Here is a 14,209-nt window from a genome sequence, read left to right on the forward strand (position 1 = left end):
GCCTGTGCGCTTCGTTCTCCCCGCAGGGCTCTCCTTGCCGGCTCTGTCCCCGCGCCCGCGTCCGCCCGGTAAGCGAGTCCTCCCGGATCCCGGACCTCCAACGCGCCGTCTGCCAGCCGCGCTTCCCCGAGCCTCCTCCGGGCAGGCCTCTTGGGTTGCCGGTCGTGGCGCCCGGAGATTTTAAGACCCCGCTCCCTTCCCGGAAGCCGTCGGAATGCTGGGCGCCGCTGAGCTGGGCCAGAGGCCATCCGAGTTGTCTCCTGCCTCCCACTCTTGGAAACTTCTGGGAAGTTCCCTGCTGGCTCTAGTTCCTCCCAGAAGTTGCCCAGGACTTTGGGCAGCTCCAGAATTCCTCTGGGACGTGGGTGCCCCCCGGCCCCCACTGATAGAGGCGCAGCGCGCCCTGGCGTGGGTCGCGCCCCGCCGTCTCTCCCACTGCCGCCCCACCCCCGCCCTGTCGCCCCTCCCTAGTCCCCGCCTGCACTCTGACCTGACCTCCGCGTTCTCTTGGACTCCCTCGCAGGTTCCCTATGGGCAGAGTTGCTGAGACGCCGGTGAAGCCCCAAGAGCGCGCGGGGCCGCAGTCGCGCGGGAATTAGGATCCCGACCTTGCTGAGTGCTGTGTCGCCCGCCCACCCAGCAGAAGCGTCGGGGCAGAGGCACCATGGCCTTCTCTCAGGTGCAGTGTCTGGACGACAACCACGTCAACTGGCGCTCCAGCGAGTCCAAGCCCGAGTTCTTCTACAGCGAGGAGCAGCGGCTGGCCCTGGAGGCCCTGGTGGCCCACGGCCGCGAGGCCTTCTACGAGGTGCTGAAGCGCGAGAACATCCGTGACTTCCTCTCGGAGCTGGAGCTCAAGCGCATCCTGGAGACCATCGAGGTGTACGACCCGGGCTCGGAGGACCCGAGGGGTGCCAAGTGGCCCCGGGGGCCCGAGGACAATGGGGTTGGTGACAGCGAGGAGGCCAGCAGGGCAGGTGGGACCCCCACCGAGGCCGAGCCACCGCCCTCTCTGGAGTACTGGCCCCAGAAGTCCGACCGATCCATCCCGCAGCTGGACCTGGGCTGGCCCGACACCATTGCCTACCGCGGTGTGACCCGGGCCAGCGTCTACATGCAGCCCCCCATCGATGGGCAGGCCCACATCAAAGAGGTGGTGCGAAAGATGATCAGCCAGGCCCAGAAGGTGAGGCAGCTGCTGGGCGGGAGTCCCCGGAAGGGAAGCTGGCTCAGTGGGCCTGCGTCCGGCCCCCAGCATATACGGAGACCGCAACACTGTCTCTCTCTTGTGGGTCTCTTTGCTTCCTCCCTGGCTGCCTCCTCCCCTGCCCTCATGGGGTTCCTCAGTGTCTTTGCAGAGGGATAGGGTACCCAGGTTCTCTGGCAGGAGATGGTGGGTTACCCCATCTCAAAGGGCCTTTGTGCATTGTTGGGGGAGGGCTCTGATCTCCCCAGACGCTGCAAGCACGTTCCCCAGAAGAAGGTGCTGTGATGGGGTGGGGCCGGGAGAAATCTCCGGGTTTTCTCTCACTTACTGTCCCTCAGGATGGCTCTGATTCACCCCTGAGAAGCAGGACGCTCTCACACATGCCGTGAACCCTCTGGTGTTGCTTTTTCCTGGGTAGTGGAGAGAGTCTGGAGTGGTGGAGAAGGCCTGGAGACTAAAACACAGCCTGAGTCCATCTGAGGCTGGCCTGGAGGTCCGAGTTCAAAGGTGCCTTTTTCCTGGCTGTGCTGGGTGACGGAGAGTGCCTTGCTCGCCCTCTCTGAGCCTCTGTGTGAGCTTTGCAATGGCAGAATCTTTCCAGGCTGGGATGTAGGGGATGGGGGTGGGCCCTGGGTGGAAGCAGAGTGAATTCAGCTCAGGGTTGTCCGCCTGTGCATTTTGCCAGTGAAGGGACCTCAGGCATTGCCTGTTCTCGACCCCTGCCGAGCCGTGCTGTACCCTGGTGCGGGTAGTCGTTCTCAGCCGGTGCACTGACACACATCCTCGGAAGGGCCAGGCCGGGAACCGGTGCGCCTTCTTACTGAGAGGAATTCTCGGTTTCCAAGCACATCCCGACATGATTGGTAAAGCCTGCGTGGCGAACAGTGTTGGGAAAGGTTCTGAAGCCAGGTCCGAGCTCAGTAGAGAGCAGCGAGTGATGAGCAATGTGTGTGTCCGCGGAGGTCTTTCTAGCAGAGTCTAACCCTTCCCCGGGCCCAGAGCGGGGCAGCAAATCGCACAAGCCCAGAAGGCTGGCTTTGGGGACCATCCTGGCTGACAGGGCCTGGGGGAGCTCTTGGGCAGGGAACCCAGAAGTGGGTCAGGAGCTGACAAGGTGGCCACGGGTTACGTTTCTAGAAAGGTGGAGTCCCTGTCCCCTGAGGGGGCTGGCAGAGTCAGATAGCCCGTGTCTCGGAGCCTGGCTCTCGGCCTGATCCCAGGCAGCTTTGGGGCTTCGGGTTTCTTCTGGTATGTCAGCTGGAGGTGGTTAGGACCAAAGCTGAGTCTTTGGCGGTTGTAAAGATGGAATCGGGTGAGGAGGAGTTTCAGGAAGAGGAGGGAAAGGGGGAGGGGGAAGGGGCCTTCATAGTTCCTGGGCTGAATAACCCGCCCCGCACCTGCCATGGAGGGTGCTGCTGACGCGGTGCCTGACCCGAGGGCCTGCAAACCAGTCCCCTGGGAGGGTCTGTTGGGATCCCATGACCCCTTTTTCAAAAATGGGAGAACGGAGGCCCTGGGTGGGGCTTGACCTGCTATGCCAGGGTTCCCCCTCCTCTGCTCCTCGCCTCCCCACCAGGAGTAGGAAGGAGGCAGACACCAGATCTCTGCTTGGCATGGGAACAGCCGGCCAGTCTAATCTCCCCCAGACAGAAGGACTGATGGCCTGGCCCAGTGATGGGGGCCAGATAGGGGCGCCTGGGGCCAGGCTGGGCACCGGCGCACCCTCCCCACGTGTCTGTGTCCGGGGCTAAGCCCCAGCCACCCCATGCAGTTCCACGGGCCCCCGAAACTTTGTTCCCCACAAAGGCCGTACCAGGTTACTGGCGTCGCTTAAGAGGATGTGGCCGGGGGGGGGGGAGGGGGGGGGGACATCTGTCTCGGGTTTGAACCCCAGTCTGTGTGGTAACTGCGGTTGGCGCGGCCCCCTGATCGGCTGGCGTTGCCCCCTGTTCCCCTCAGAATGGGGCCCCCCTGCTGAGACTGCCCCATGCTGTCAGCCGGCAGGAGCCTTCCAGACCCAGAAGGAGGGTCTGAGGCAGTAGAGGCTCATCTGTCAGATGAGAGCACTGAGGCATGGAGGACAGGGATTTGTTCACACCCCGCCGCACCAGGGTGAGCCACGCCCCTGCTTTCCATCCTGGCTGCTTCCCTGTCAACTCCGTCCAGGGGGCCCGTGGCCAGCATGGTGTGTGGGTGGGCGGGCAATAATAACAGCCACTGTTTTCTGAGTGCGAGGCACTTTATAATTTCAGGTAGTGTTATCTGCCCATTTTTCAGATGTAGAAACTGAGGCCTGACAGCTGAGTCCCTGCCAGCGTCACCTAGCTAGTTCTTGCGTGGAGGGGTGGGGACCAGGCCTGTGTTGTCCTCAGACTCTAGGACGGGTCCCCTGCCCATCCTGGCCTGACAGAGCACAGCGACAGGCAGGGCAGGGAGGGGCGGCTCAGCCAAGCTGCCTGCGATCCTCCCATCGGCCCTGCCCCGGCTGCTTCCCAGGCCCCGGCGCTGGGCTGTGGCGCTGACGGATGCTGACGGGGGCTGACGAGGTGCTTTGCCTGGCCCGCCCGCCGCCACGGGGACCTCTCCCTGCCTTATCTCTCCCCATGAATCACCTCTTCCCCTGCGCCCCCGCATCCTCTCCTCGCCCCCCCAGCAGCAATGCGCGGGGAACACTCCCCCTCCCCAGGCCTGGGACGGGGAGCCCGCCGTCCAGCCGCTGGGCCCGAACACTGCCCGCCCCCTGCCCGCCGGGGCACCTGGCCCGGGGCGGCTGGTGCTGACTCAGGGCGGCCCAGCCCGCCACCTCCTCACGGCGGGCAGACCCTGGGGCAGGGAAGTGACACAGCACACGCTCAACCCGCCCCGGCTTGGCCGTCAGGGAGCGGCTGTGTGTCTCCGTCAAGACTTCTGAACCCCCCTCTTTCCCCAAAGACTAGAATGGAACTGGTACCAGGAGCCAAGAGTGCTGGGATCGGGTCCCTGCTCTGCCTCCGCCACTGTGCGACCCTAGACGAGCCTCAGTCATTTCATCTGCAAAATGGGTAACACTGAAGATTGTCAGGGGTCCCTTCAGCTCTGACACCCTGTTGCCCTGCGATTCTGGACTTCTCTGGGACGAGACACCGGAGGGTCTTGGGTCTAACTCTACCGGCTGTGTGGCCCTGAGCAGGCAGCCTGTGCTCTGAGCTTTCTTCTAGCCCCATTGGGCTCCCAGTCTCTGAGATGGAAGGCCATCTGCCTGCCGCTCCCCCCCGGCCCCTGGGGAACCAGTGATTTCCCTGGGGGAAAACCTGCTTTGGGGTTCCAACTGCATACCAGAGGCCAGGCCTGTAGTATCATGCCCAGGAGGGATGAGCCCCAGTCTCTCTCTGTTGCAGCCTCGGAGAGAGGGGTGAGGCTGGGCTGGGTCCGGGAGGGGGCTGAGGAGGGATGCCCCCCTCCATGACATGGGCCCCCCCGAAGGATCGCTTCACCAGACCCAGACAGCCCAGGGAAGATCCCAGGGGCAGGTGGGAATCACGGACAGGTGAGAAGACGGATGGAGCACGAGGGAGAATGAGTTTCGAAGGTCGGACTAGAACCCACTTCTCGTGCCTGCCAGGCCAGGGCTTGGGAACGGAGACCCAGAGAAGTTAAGTTTCTTGCCTAGGGCTACACAGCAGGAGGAGACGGCAACCTCACGATGCCTGATTAACCCCACATCTTTTCTGTCAACCCCCTGCCTTCACACGCCGAAGTCTTGGCTCACGGCTTGGCTCCAGGAGAATAAAAGCAGCTTAATGAGGCATTTATTAAATGCCAGCTATATGCCAGGTGCTGAGCGGGCACTTTACCCCCATTGTAATCCTCCCGGCAACACCATAAAGTAGGTGTTGTCTCCTTAGTGCAGATGAGGAAACTGAGGCTTGGTGGAGCTCAGAGAGGGCAGGTATCTCGCTCACAGAGCTAACAGCGGGAGGAGTTGGACCCAGCACCCAGGTCTGTGGGCTCTGAGCCTCTTTTCCCCGGGAGAAAATGCATCACGGCCGATGTCTCTGAGCCCTGCCTCTGATGGGAGCTTTGGCGCCTTGCTGCTGGCCCCCAGCTTGACTCAGGACAGTAAAAGCACTTTCACGAGGCTCCTTGTCCCCAGCAGGCTCCCAGACACGGTGCTCTCCCCAGCGGGGATGGGGGTGGGGGCACAAGTATGACCAACACAGGACTGGGGAGACCAGGGCTACCGGCAGCTGAGGCCACGGCGGGTCCCTTTGGAGCAGGAGGGAGGGCCCCAGGGACGGCCCGGTCAGCTGTTCGCGGGCCCCCGCCGGAGCACGGCTGCCTCAGGCTCGCGCCGCGAATCCGGGGAGTTGTCTCCTGCCCGCTCCAGCAATTCCCAGCCCAGGCCCAGGGCCCTCACCTGCCGGGTGGGGAACATCTGATAACATCGTTCCAGGTGTCAGCTCCGTGTCTCCCAAGGCTTCCTACCCGACGGCGTTTGCATCTTAATTGAGAGTTTGAGGAGAGCCAGGAGGAGCCCTGCCAGGAAGGAGGGCACCGGCCAGCCTCTTGGAGCACTGGGGCAGGGGTGGCGCTCCCTCCCACAACCCCTGCCGACGTTATTCGCGTCGCAGAGGAGGATGCTGAGGTTAGGGCGCTCAGAGCGGGCCAGGGCCTGCGCGGGGCTCCACAGAGCCCCGGTCCCCCGGCTCGGCAGGCTCACCTTGAGGCCACCCGTCCTCGCCCTGGGCCAGCAGAGAGGGGCCGGTCCTCTCACGGGCCTCCGGCTCTCCTCTCCAGCTCGGCCACCCCCTTGCTATGTGACCGCGAGCCTCCGTTTCTTCATCTGCAAAATGGGGACTGGCCACGTGTCTTGCGGCAGTAACAGTGAGCCACCCACAAGCTATCGAGTGATCCGAGGATGCTCGGTGCGGGGCAGGGCCGCCCCTCCACACTGGGACCACGCCCTGCGTCCTGGCAGGCGCTGGTCTGCATGGGCTGCTCTAGCCTCCTTCGTGGCTCCCGAATGATCTCCAGGCTTAGGGGTCTTCCCAGGGTGAACGCCACGGGGGGGGGGGGGGGCAGATGGGCTTGCATACCCCTCAGACCCACACCCAGGCCTCTGCTGCTGTCTCGCCATGCTGTCCCAAGATAGTTGCTTTCCCCCTCTGACAGCACCTGTCTCAAAGCATGCTGGGACTCAAATGGGAAAAGAGGTTATGTCAGGCCCTCGGTGTAATGTCTGGCATGGAGCTGGCGTTTCATAAATACCAGTTCTCTTGGGTCTTCCTCCTTCCCTCTCGCCTGATAGCCTCTCTCAGGGAATAGTCCGGGTTGAGAAGTGGTGAGCTCCCCGTCCTGGAGGAGTTCAAGCAGGGGCTTGGTGGGATCCAGTAGAGGGGAGTGGGCATCAGGTGGCCCGGAGGCCTCAGGCAAGGAAGTCCTTTCCAGGCCAGTCTTCCTGGCGGATTAGGATGCTCAAGGACACCTCAGCATCTGTCACCCTTGGATCCCAGAGAAGCTGAGATTTTACAGGCTTTTGAATTTACGAGTCCGAGATTTTCCAGTTTGAAGATCCTCAGCTTGTGCCACGCGCTGATGACTGCGTGGTGGTCTGGTTGGCTGGACTCTGTGACCGCGGGACTCTGGGGCCCCTTGGGGCCAACGGGAAGGGGGAGGGGCCTGTCTTATCCACAGGGCGCAGCCCTGGTCACCTGGCCCTCCCCCATGCTCTGCCCTTTCCTCTGCAGCATTCCTGAGCCTTGGTGAGGAGGCCGATGTCTATCTGGGGAGGGCTGGAGACTCAGGGCAGGGCCCACGCGGCTGGATGGGGCTGGGCCGGGCCCCTGGACAGAGGGCTCTGGGTGTGACCAGTATAGTATGTGCTTCGACCCTGTCCGCTGCAGTCATTTGGCACTCAGGAGGCCCCAGCCTCCTTTAATTGGCCTTAATGAGGCTTCTGTTTTAATAATCCAGAGGGTGGGGAAGGTGCCAGGGCTGATGAATGTCAGAGGGGAGAGACCTCGGGTTATCCATTCCATCCCCCCTCCTCCCCGCCCCGTGTTATCGAGAGGAGAAACCAAGGCTTGGAGAATGGAAGTGCTGGGCTACGGGCCACCCAGGGAAGGAGTGGCAAATGCCCCAGGGCAGTGCTGATGGTCAGGAATTTGTTTCAGAACCCAGAGTGGGCTCTGGGGGGCGGTGGGTGGAGTCACAGCTAGAATGTACACAGGATCCCCCACCAGGGGAAGAGCCCTAAACAGGAGGTCTCTGCCACCAGCCGACTGTGTGGCTCTGGGACGGGGATTCCTCTCTCTGGACAATGGGAGTGGTCATCACTGCCCCCACTTAGTCCCTGGAAAAGGGACGCCTGTATGAGTGTCAGAAACCTGGCCTGGTTATCCCGACCCTGGCTTGGGTCAGCACGTGTTATGACATACACAGACTCCCCCGCCAGGCCGCAGGACCAGGCTGTGCCCTCGGCGACAGGCCTTTGGAGCCAGAGGATGGGCAAACTGGTTTGGAGAATGCCAGAAGTCAGGGGGAGAGTCCCTCACAGTGGGGCCAGCGGCTTCCAGGTGTCCTCCTCAATGCCTGGAGAACCTTCTAGGCCTTTCAGACAGTGTCGCCTTAATCCTGCTACCACCAAGGGAGGGGTGGGGTGCAGGTGCAGGGGGTGGGGTATCTGTGGGGGGGGGGTAGCAAAGTAATTGCCCTGCCAGTGAGGGAGGAGGAGCCTGTGGCTCCAACAGGGAGCCTTAACCCCTCCATGTGTACAAGGGGGTGGTGATAACTACAGGGGAGGTCTGCCCGAGATGAATCCTCCCAGTCTTTGCAGGTCTGAAGGGTCTCAAAATTTTGGTTTTGAAAGCTCTTTTCACCGGGTAGAGAATTCTAGGTTAAGAGTTGTTTGCATTTAGTGCCTTAGAGATGTTGCTCCGGTGTTCCCTGGCTTGCGATGATTCTGTGGAGAAGCCTCCGTTTCTTTGTTCCTCACCATGTAATGGTCTTTTCCCCCGCTGCCTGCTTTACACATTTTCTCTTCATCACGGACTTCAAGTGATGTGATTATGATGTGCCTCGGTGAGGTTTTCTTCACGTCTCTTCTGCCTGGAATTCACTGAGCTTCCCCGACTCTGGATGTAAGTTTTCATCAAATGTTGAAATGCTATAGACACTATTTTTCAAACGTTCTTCTATCCTCCCCACCCCTCTCCACCTCAGCACTTTTGAGACTCCAGTAACATGCCTCCTGGACCTTCTAGGTGGACTCCCAGTCTGCTGATGCTCTGAGCCGATCCTGGTTGTTCAGTTCCTTACCATGTGTCATTTGGGATAGTTCCTATTGTGTGTCTTCAAGGTCATTCATCTTTTCTTCTATGGTGTCTAATCTGTTATTAATCTCATCCGGTGTATTTTTCATCTTAAATGTTGAATCGTTTTACATCTTGAGATTCAGTTGGTGGAGGGGAGCAGGGGAGAGGGGCAGAGGGAGAGAGAAAGAGAATCTTAAGCAGGCTCCACGCTCACCATGGAGCTTGATGCCGGACTTGATCCCACAACCCTGGGATCAGGACCTGAGCTGAAATCAAGAGTCGGATGCTCTACCGACTGAGCCACCCAGTCACCCTTGGTTTGGTGTTTTTTACGCTTTATTAAGTGGGACTAGAGAAGACTTAATCCAGGGTAGAAGTTGGACTAAGGACCACCTCTGGCCTGCTGCCTGCTTGTAAATAATGAAACACAGATGCATACATTTGCTAGTGTGCCGTCTGTGTTTGTTTTCATGCTGTAATAGCAGAGTTGAGTGGGTCAGAGCGATATGGCCTGCAAAGCCTGAAGTATTTACCATGTGGCCTTTACAGAAAAAGTTAGTTGGCCTCTGGTCTAGGCCTTATTTGCCCACTGCTCACGTACTATCCTTCTGAGGACTCTCCTGCAGGCCCTGAGTTTTAGAGGGGTGTGTGGTCTAGCTGAGGTGGGGACGTAAAAGATTCCTGGTCCTGTGTGAGCACTGGTGACTGTCCCAGCTGCTCTTTTCTAGCAGTTTTGTCCCAGCCTGCGTGGTTTCCTCTGTGCATGTGATACTTGGCCACCAGCTGAGGGCTCGAGGGGAGGCCCTGTAGCGTCTGGTGTTCACTCTCTGCAGCCCCATCTCCTCCAGTACTCCATCCTGAAAATTCTAGCTGCTGTGCTCCGGGCACGCCTTGTCTCCTCAACTCCTGGAGACTGCCGGACCCCACCAGGGTCTCCCCCTCCGCTCTGCTGCATCCCAGAGGTAGCTGAGGTGGTCCTGGGGCTGACCTCATTCATGTCCCTTCTCTCAAGGGTCACTGTGCTTGCTGCAGTCCTGTTGGCCACGGTTTCACAGATTGTGCCTGGTTTTTGTCGTGTTGTTGTTTATTGTTAAGGCGGGAGGGTCAGTGTGGGCTCTGTTCCTCTGCCGTGGCTTGAAGTGGAAGTCAAATCCAGGGTCTAGAGAGTCGTCGTTCCAAGCTTTAGAACAGTCTGCAGCATTCTCTGTGTTGTTCCCGCGAGCTGCCGCCATGCACCAGCCTTCCAGCTGGCTCGGAGGGAGGTAGGGATGGCGAGTGGTGATGCCTGGCCTGTCCACCCCGGAGTGCACTGTGGGTCTGGTGGGTCAGGACTCAGGTTTGTGTGCCAAGGAGGCAGGAAAATGACAGCGGAGGCTCTGAGCTTGCCCCGTTCCCGCATTAATTCACACACACACACACACACACACACACACACACACACACACACACCACCCCCCACCCCCCACCAGGACACTAAGGTTCTTGCCCAAGGCCATGCGTCTTCCCATGCCGCCACCCTCTGCCTTAAATTGACAGACCCGCCTATATTTCCCAAGACCCAGCGAGGGCCAGGGACTTGGGTCCTTGTGCACCCTTGCTGTGACTGCGTCTGGGCTCCAGGGTGGGCGGGCTGCTTCTGTCTCCCCTGTCTGCTCTGAGCACTTTGAAGGGACAGACCACGGCTGGCTCTCTCTGAGCCTTCTCCACGCATCTCCGTGGCCGAGGAGGGCGGGGCAGGTGTTACAGGGAGCTCTGGGAACCTCTGACTTGGGTCTCAGAGTCCAGGCCTTCAGAAGACAGGTTGCCACTCAGCAGGTTGCTGTGGCACTTCCAGAAGTGCACAAGCGATTTGCGTTCAAATGGCAGAGAGGAGCTGGGAGCGGTATTTAAGTTGGGGTTTGACCATGGATAGGAGTCGTCCGTGTGGAAGAGAAAAGGAAGGTGGCCCAGCAAGGAGAATAGTGTGTGTGGCTCCAGGCCCGGGGTTTTAGGGAGGGGTCAGCTGGGTCAGGGGCCCCTGGGGAGAGATGCTGCTGCGGAGCCTGGGCCCACGGTCCGCAGTTTTCCGGGTTTTCCAGTTGCGTGCAGAACCCCCTAGCCGTCTCACTCCTGCCCTTCCTCCCCCGGCGCTTCCACAGACCTACTCTACCCACCGGTCCCGTGAGCACACTTCTGCTCCAGGAGTGGTTCCTGTGGCCACAGGGAATCTGAGAAACAGCTCTGGGGGTGCCAGGAGTTGCAGACTGGGTGTCGACCCAGGGAGGCGGGGAGTCCCGTGCCGCTGGTGCAGAGCTGGAGGCAGGGCAGTGGTGGGCACCGTGAGATGCTCCAGCTGGCCCAGACAAGCCAGGCAGGGCTCCTGGGCAGGGCACAGGGTCACCTCCAGCTTCCAGCCTCCCCCTCCATCTTCTCCCCGGCTTTGGCCCTGGCCTTGCCCAGGACCTCTGCAGAGTGTGTCTCAGCTGGGACAGCAGGAGGTGGCTGGTGTTGCCCTCTGGGTGGGGCCAGCAGCTTTGCGCTCAAGCCACACTGTGGGCTGGATAGACCACAGCAGTGAGCCAGGCCGACACCCCCATGTGGCAGATACGGAAACCCGGGGCCCGGGAGGAGCTGTGGCTTGTCCCTGGCTTCCCTCATTGCTGCGGCCCAAGCCACTTGGTCACATTCTCTGTTGACAGAAGCTCCCTGAGGCCCGCCTTAAGCCAGGCTCCCTCCACGAGGGATCTGAACGGGGGGCTCTGCCCTTGATGAGGTCACCGTGTTATGGGCAGGCTGAGCCACCCAGACAGATAATCAGGCAAGGGAGTGAATCCCTCCGTGCCTCAGTTTCCTCATCTGTAAAACGGGAGTAACAACCACTGCCTCACAGCATGTTTGAGAATTGAACGAGGTAGCCGTTATTGGGGCTCATTATACCATCCCACGGCGCGAGGGCCTGGGACCGCTCTCACTTTCTTAAGCAGAAGGCATGCTGGGTGGGGCGAGAGACCCGGGTTCTGGTCTCGAGTCTCTGGCCCCTGCTCTTCCATGCACAGAATGGGGATCTGCATGCAGAAGTCAAGGGCCTCCAGGAAGCCTCTGGTTCTGACTGGGCAAGCTGTGGGGGCCTCCGTGGGGAGCACCAAGCCCCCGCCCCCAGCATCATCCCGGGGCCTAGGGGGCACCAAGCACCCCTCCCTGCTCCCGGCGTCAGCTGGCACCTGTTACAAGCCCTCCTTTGACCGCCCCCTGGCACTGAACCCAGTGTTTGGGGAGAGCTGGCGCTCAGCCCGGGGACCCTGTGGAAGGGATGCACCATGGGGGGCTGGCCCCAACAGGTCCAGCCCAACAGCAGATGATCCCTGGATCAAGTGCCCTACCTGCTAGAGGGCGACTGGGGAAGGACACACGTGGAGTGGGTCCTGCTGGGGCATGTCCCCCGGCCCAGGCCCAGGGCAGGTCCCCATCTGCCACAGCAGGCAGGGCCTGGAACCGGGCCTGACCGATCTGGTGGGGGAGACAAGGAAACGAGGGGTGATGGCCGCCTCGGAGGAGAAATGGGTTGGCTCTGCCCTTTCCAGGGGCGGCTTTATCCAAGGGGATCCCAGGGCTGGCTCTAGGGCTGTGGGATCCCAGGCGAGGAAGTCCCTGCCACCACCCCAGCCACCTCAGGGTCTCATCATGCTCCACCGGTGAAATCAAAGGCTGTTGTGAGCCCACCCGGCTGCCCTCGTGTCTCATCTGCCCTCTCATCCACCCCCTCGCCAAGCAATCTCTGGCCTTTCCTTAAACATCGCCTGGGACGGGGAACTCACTCTCTATCAATACCCTTTGCCTGACTTCGGGTCAGAAAGCGCCTCCTCAACTGGTACCAACGTCTGCCTCGACTGGCTCCTCCCTGCTTACCCTATAGCCCCTGCGTAGTCCGTACAAACTCCCTCTGCCCCACCCGAAACAGCCCCTCAGAGACTCAGAGCCAGCGAGCGGCTGTCCCCCAGAGAACGGAGTGAATCCTGGGCCTCAGCCACCATGGCGCCCTGGCTGGGCCCACAGCTCCACTGCACCCGTTGTGCCAAAGAGAAAGCTGGGCCCAGAGAAGCTAGGCGTCTTGCTCAGGGTCACACAGATCGAGTCCGGGGCAGGGCAGGGCAGGGAGGAGCCCAAATGGGCCTGCAGGGACCAGCTGGGTGAGCTCACCAGAGTGTGCAGACTCATCCCCAGCAGGTCCCAGGCTGCCTCTCCTTCACCCTGTGCCTGCGGATCCCAGTGAGGGGAGCCGGGCAGGCCACTCTCATGGTGGGGGTGGGGGTGAACTTGGCTCCCTAGCGGGCCTGGGTACGTTCTAGCCTGACTGTTCCCAGTTCATTGTATGGCCGAGTCCCTGGCCTCTCAGTGTAAGGCTTTTCCAGAAGGTTCTCAGACCCTGGACAGGGCAGTGGTGCCAGCCTTGAAGGATTGGAGGGGCTGGATGTCTGTGTTGGTTGTCAGCATCAGGCCCTGATTCTCATGGGCTCCCCCTTAGTGCCTGCTGGGACAGGGACGGACGGGGGATGAGAGAGAAGGCCAAAGATGGTCACCGAGCCCCACCAGGCCCGAGCGTCTGCTGACCACACAGGGGAGCTCATCCCAACCACCCTGTCCTTTCCCTGTTGCTTCTTCCTTCCTTGTGCTTTGACTCAGGCCAGTGCCCCTGCCTGTCCGGCCTGGAGCGTGTCACTGCCCACGTCGGGCTAGGGCTTGGGGTAGATGCACTCTGACGTCTTGGGGTCTCACCCTGAGCCCGGTCCAGGAAGCTTGAGGTCAGCCATTGTGAGGACAGATGTCACACGTGCTGGTTTGGACTCTGTCCAGCCAGGTAGGAGAGGTGGCAGCAGAAAGCCTGCCAAAGTCCACAGCAGCCCCGAGCTGCACGGGTGACCTCAAGAACAGCTGTGCCAGATGCTGCCTTCCTAGCTGTTGATACATCGGGTTGATCTCGGCGTCCCAGGGTGGCAGGTGGAGGGCGATGGTGTGGGCTGCTGTTCTGGCTCGGGAATGCAGCCCAGGAAGGGACCAAAACAGGGCGCCCCCGTGCTGAGCCCTGACACCCACAAGGAAGGCTGCTCTGGGGACTGGCCCTGACACGCTCCAAACCTCAGGCTGCAGCCCCCGACTCCAAGGTGTTCTGTCTTCCCTGCACCTGCCTCCCCGGCCAGGATACACAGGCTTTGTTCTCTGCAGTCTCGTGTTACGGAAACGGCGGGCACGTTGAATGTGCTTCTCCTCTATTTGCCGCTGCTCCAGAGAGTCCAGTCCCAGCCCCGAGGCCGTGGGGGGCAGGGCGAGCGGGGCGCCCAGAGAGGGTGGTGGGCGCGGGAGGGCTGAGTGTCCTGCCGAGGCACCTGTCCCCACCGCTGCGCTGCCCAACAGCCCCGGTCTCTTCCTGCTCGCAGGTGATCGCCGTGGTCATGGACATGTTCACTGACGTGGACATCTTCAAGGACCTGCTGGAGGCCGGCTTCAAGAGGAAGGTGGCCGTGTACATCATCGTGGACGAGAGCAATGTCAAGTACTTCCTGCACATGTGTGAGCGGGCCCGCATGCACCTGGGGCACCTCAAGGTGAGCTTGGCTGGTCATGAATGACCAAGCGGTCATTCAGTTGGTCAACAAACACTTGGAGCACCTGCCTGCTAGGGATGGAGTCCTGTGCTTGGCACAGAGAGTTCAGTGACCCTAGAGCCTCCTGCCAA

The 14,209-nt window shown here is 60.9% G+C and overlaps 2 protein-coding genes across 2 annotated transcripts in view; one reads left to right on the forward strand and one right to left on the reverse strand.

The window, feature by feature from the left end:
• Positions 1-14,209, reverse strand: part of SLC5A10 (solute carrier family 5 member 10) — a 57,942-nt gene that overhangs the window by 16,601 nt on the left and 27,132 nt on the right. The gene's annotated exons all lie outside the window — the stretch shown is intronic.
• Positions 1-14,209, forward strand: part of FAM83G (family with sequence similarity 83 member G) — a 27,994-nt gene continuing 13,785 nt past the window's right edge. Inside the window, exons 1-3 of the mRNA XM_042965925.1 lie at positions 1-68; positions 524-1,186; positions 13,911-14,078. Of these exons, the coding sequence (XP_042821859.1) occupies positions 665-1,186; positions 13,911-14,078 (690 nt within the window). The 5' untranslated portion in view covers positions 1-68; positions 524-664. The remainder of the gene's footprint in view (positions 69-523; positions 1,187-13,910; positions 14,079-14,209) is intronic.

This window comes from Panthera tigris, chromosome E1, assembly GCF_018350195.1.
Source record: "Panthera tigris isolate Pti1 chromosome E1, P.tigris_Pti1_mat1.1, whole genome shotgun sequence".
Lineage (NCBI taxonomy): Eukaryota > Metazoa > Chordata > Mammalia > Carnivora > Felidae > Panthera > Panthera tigris.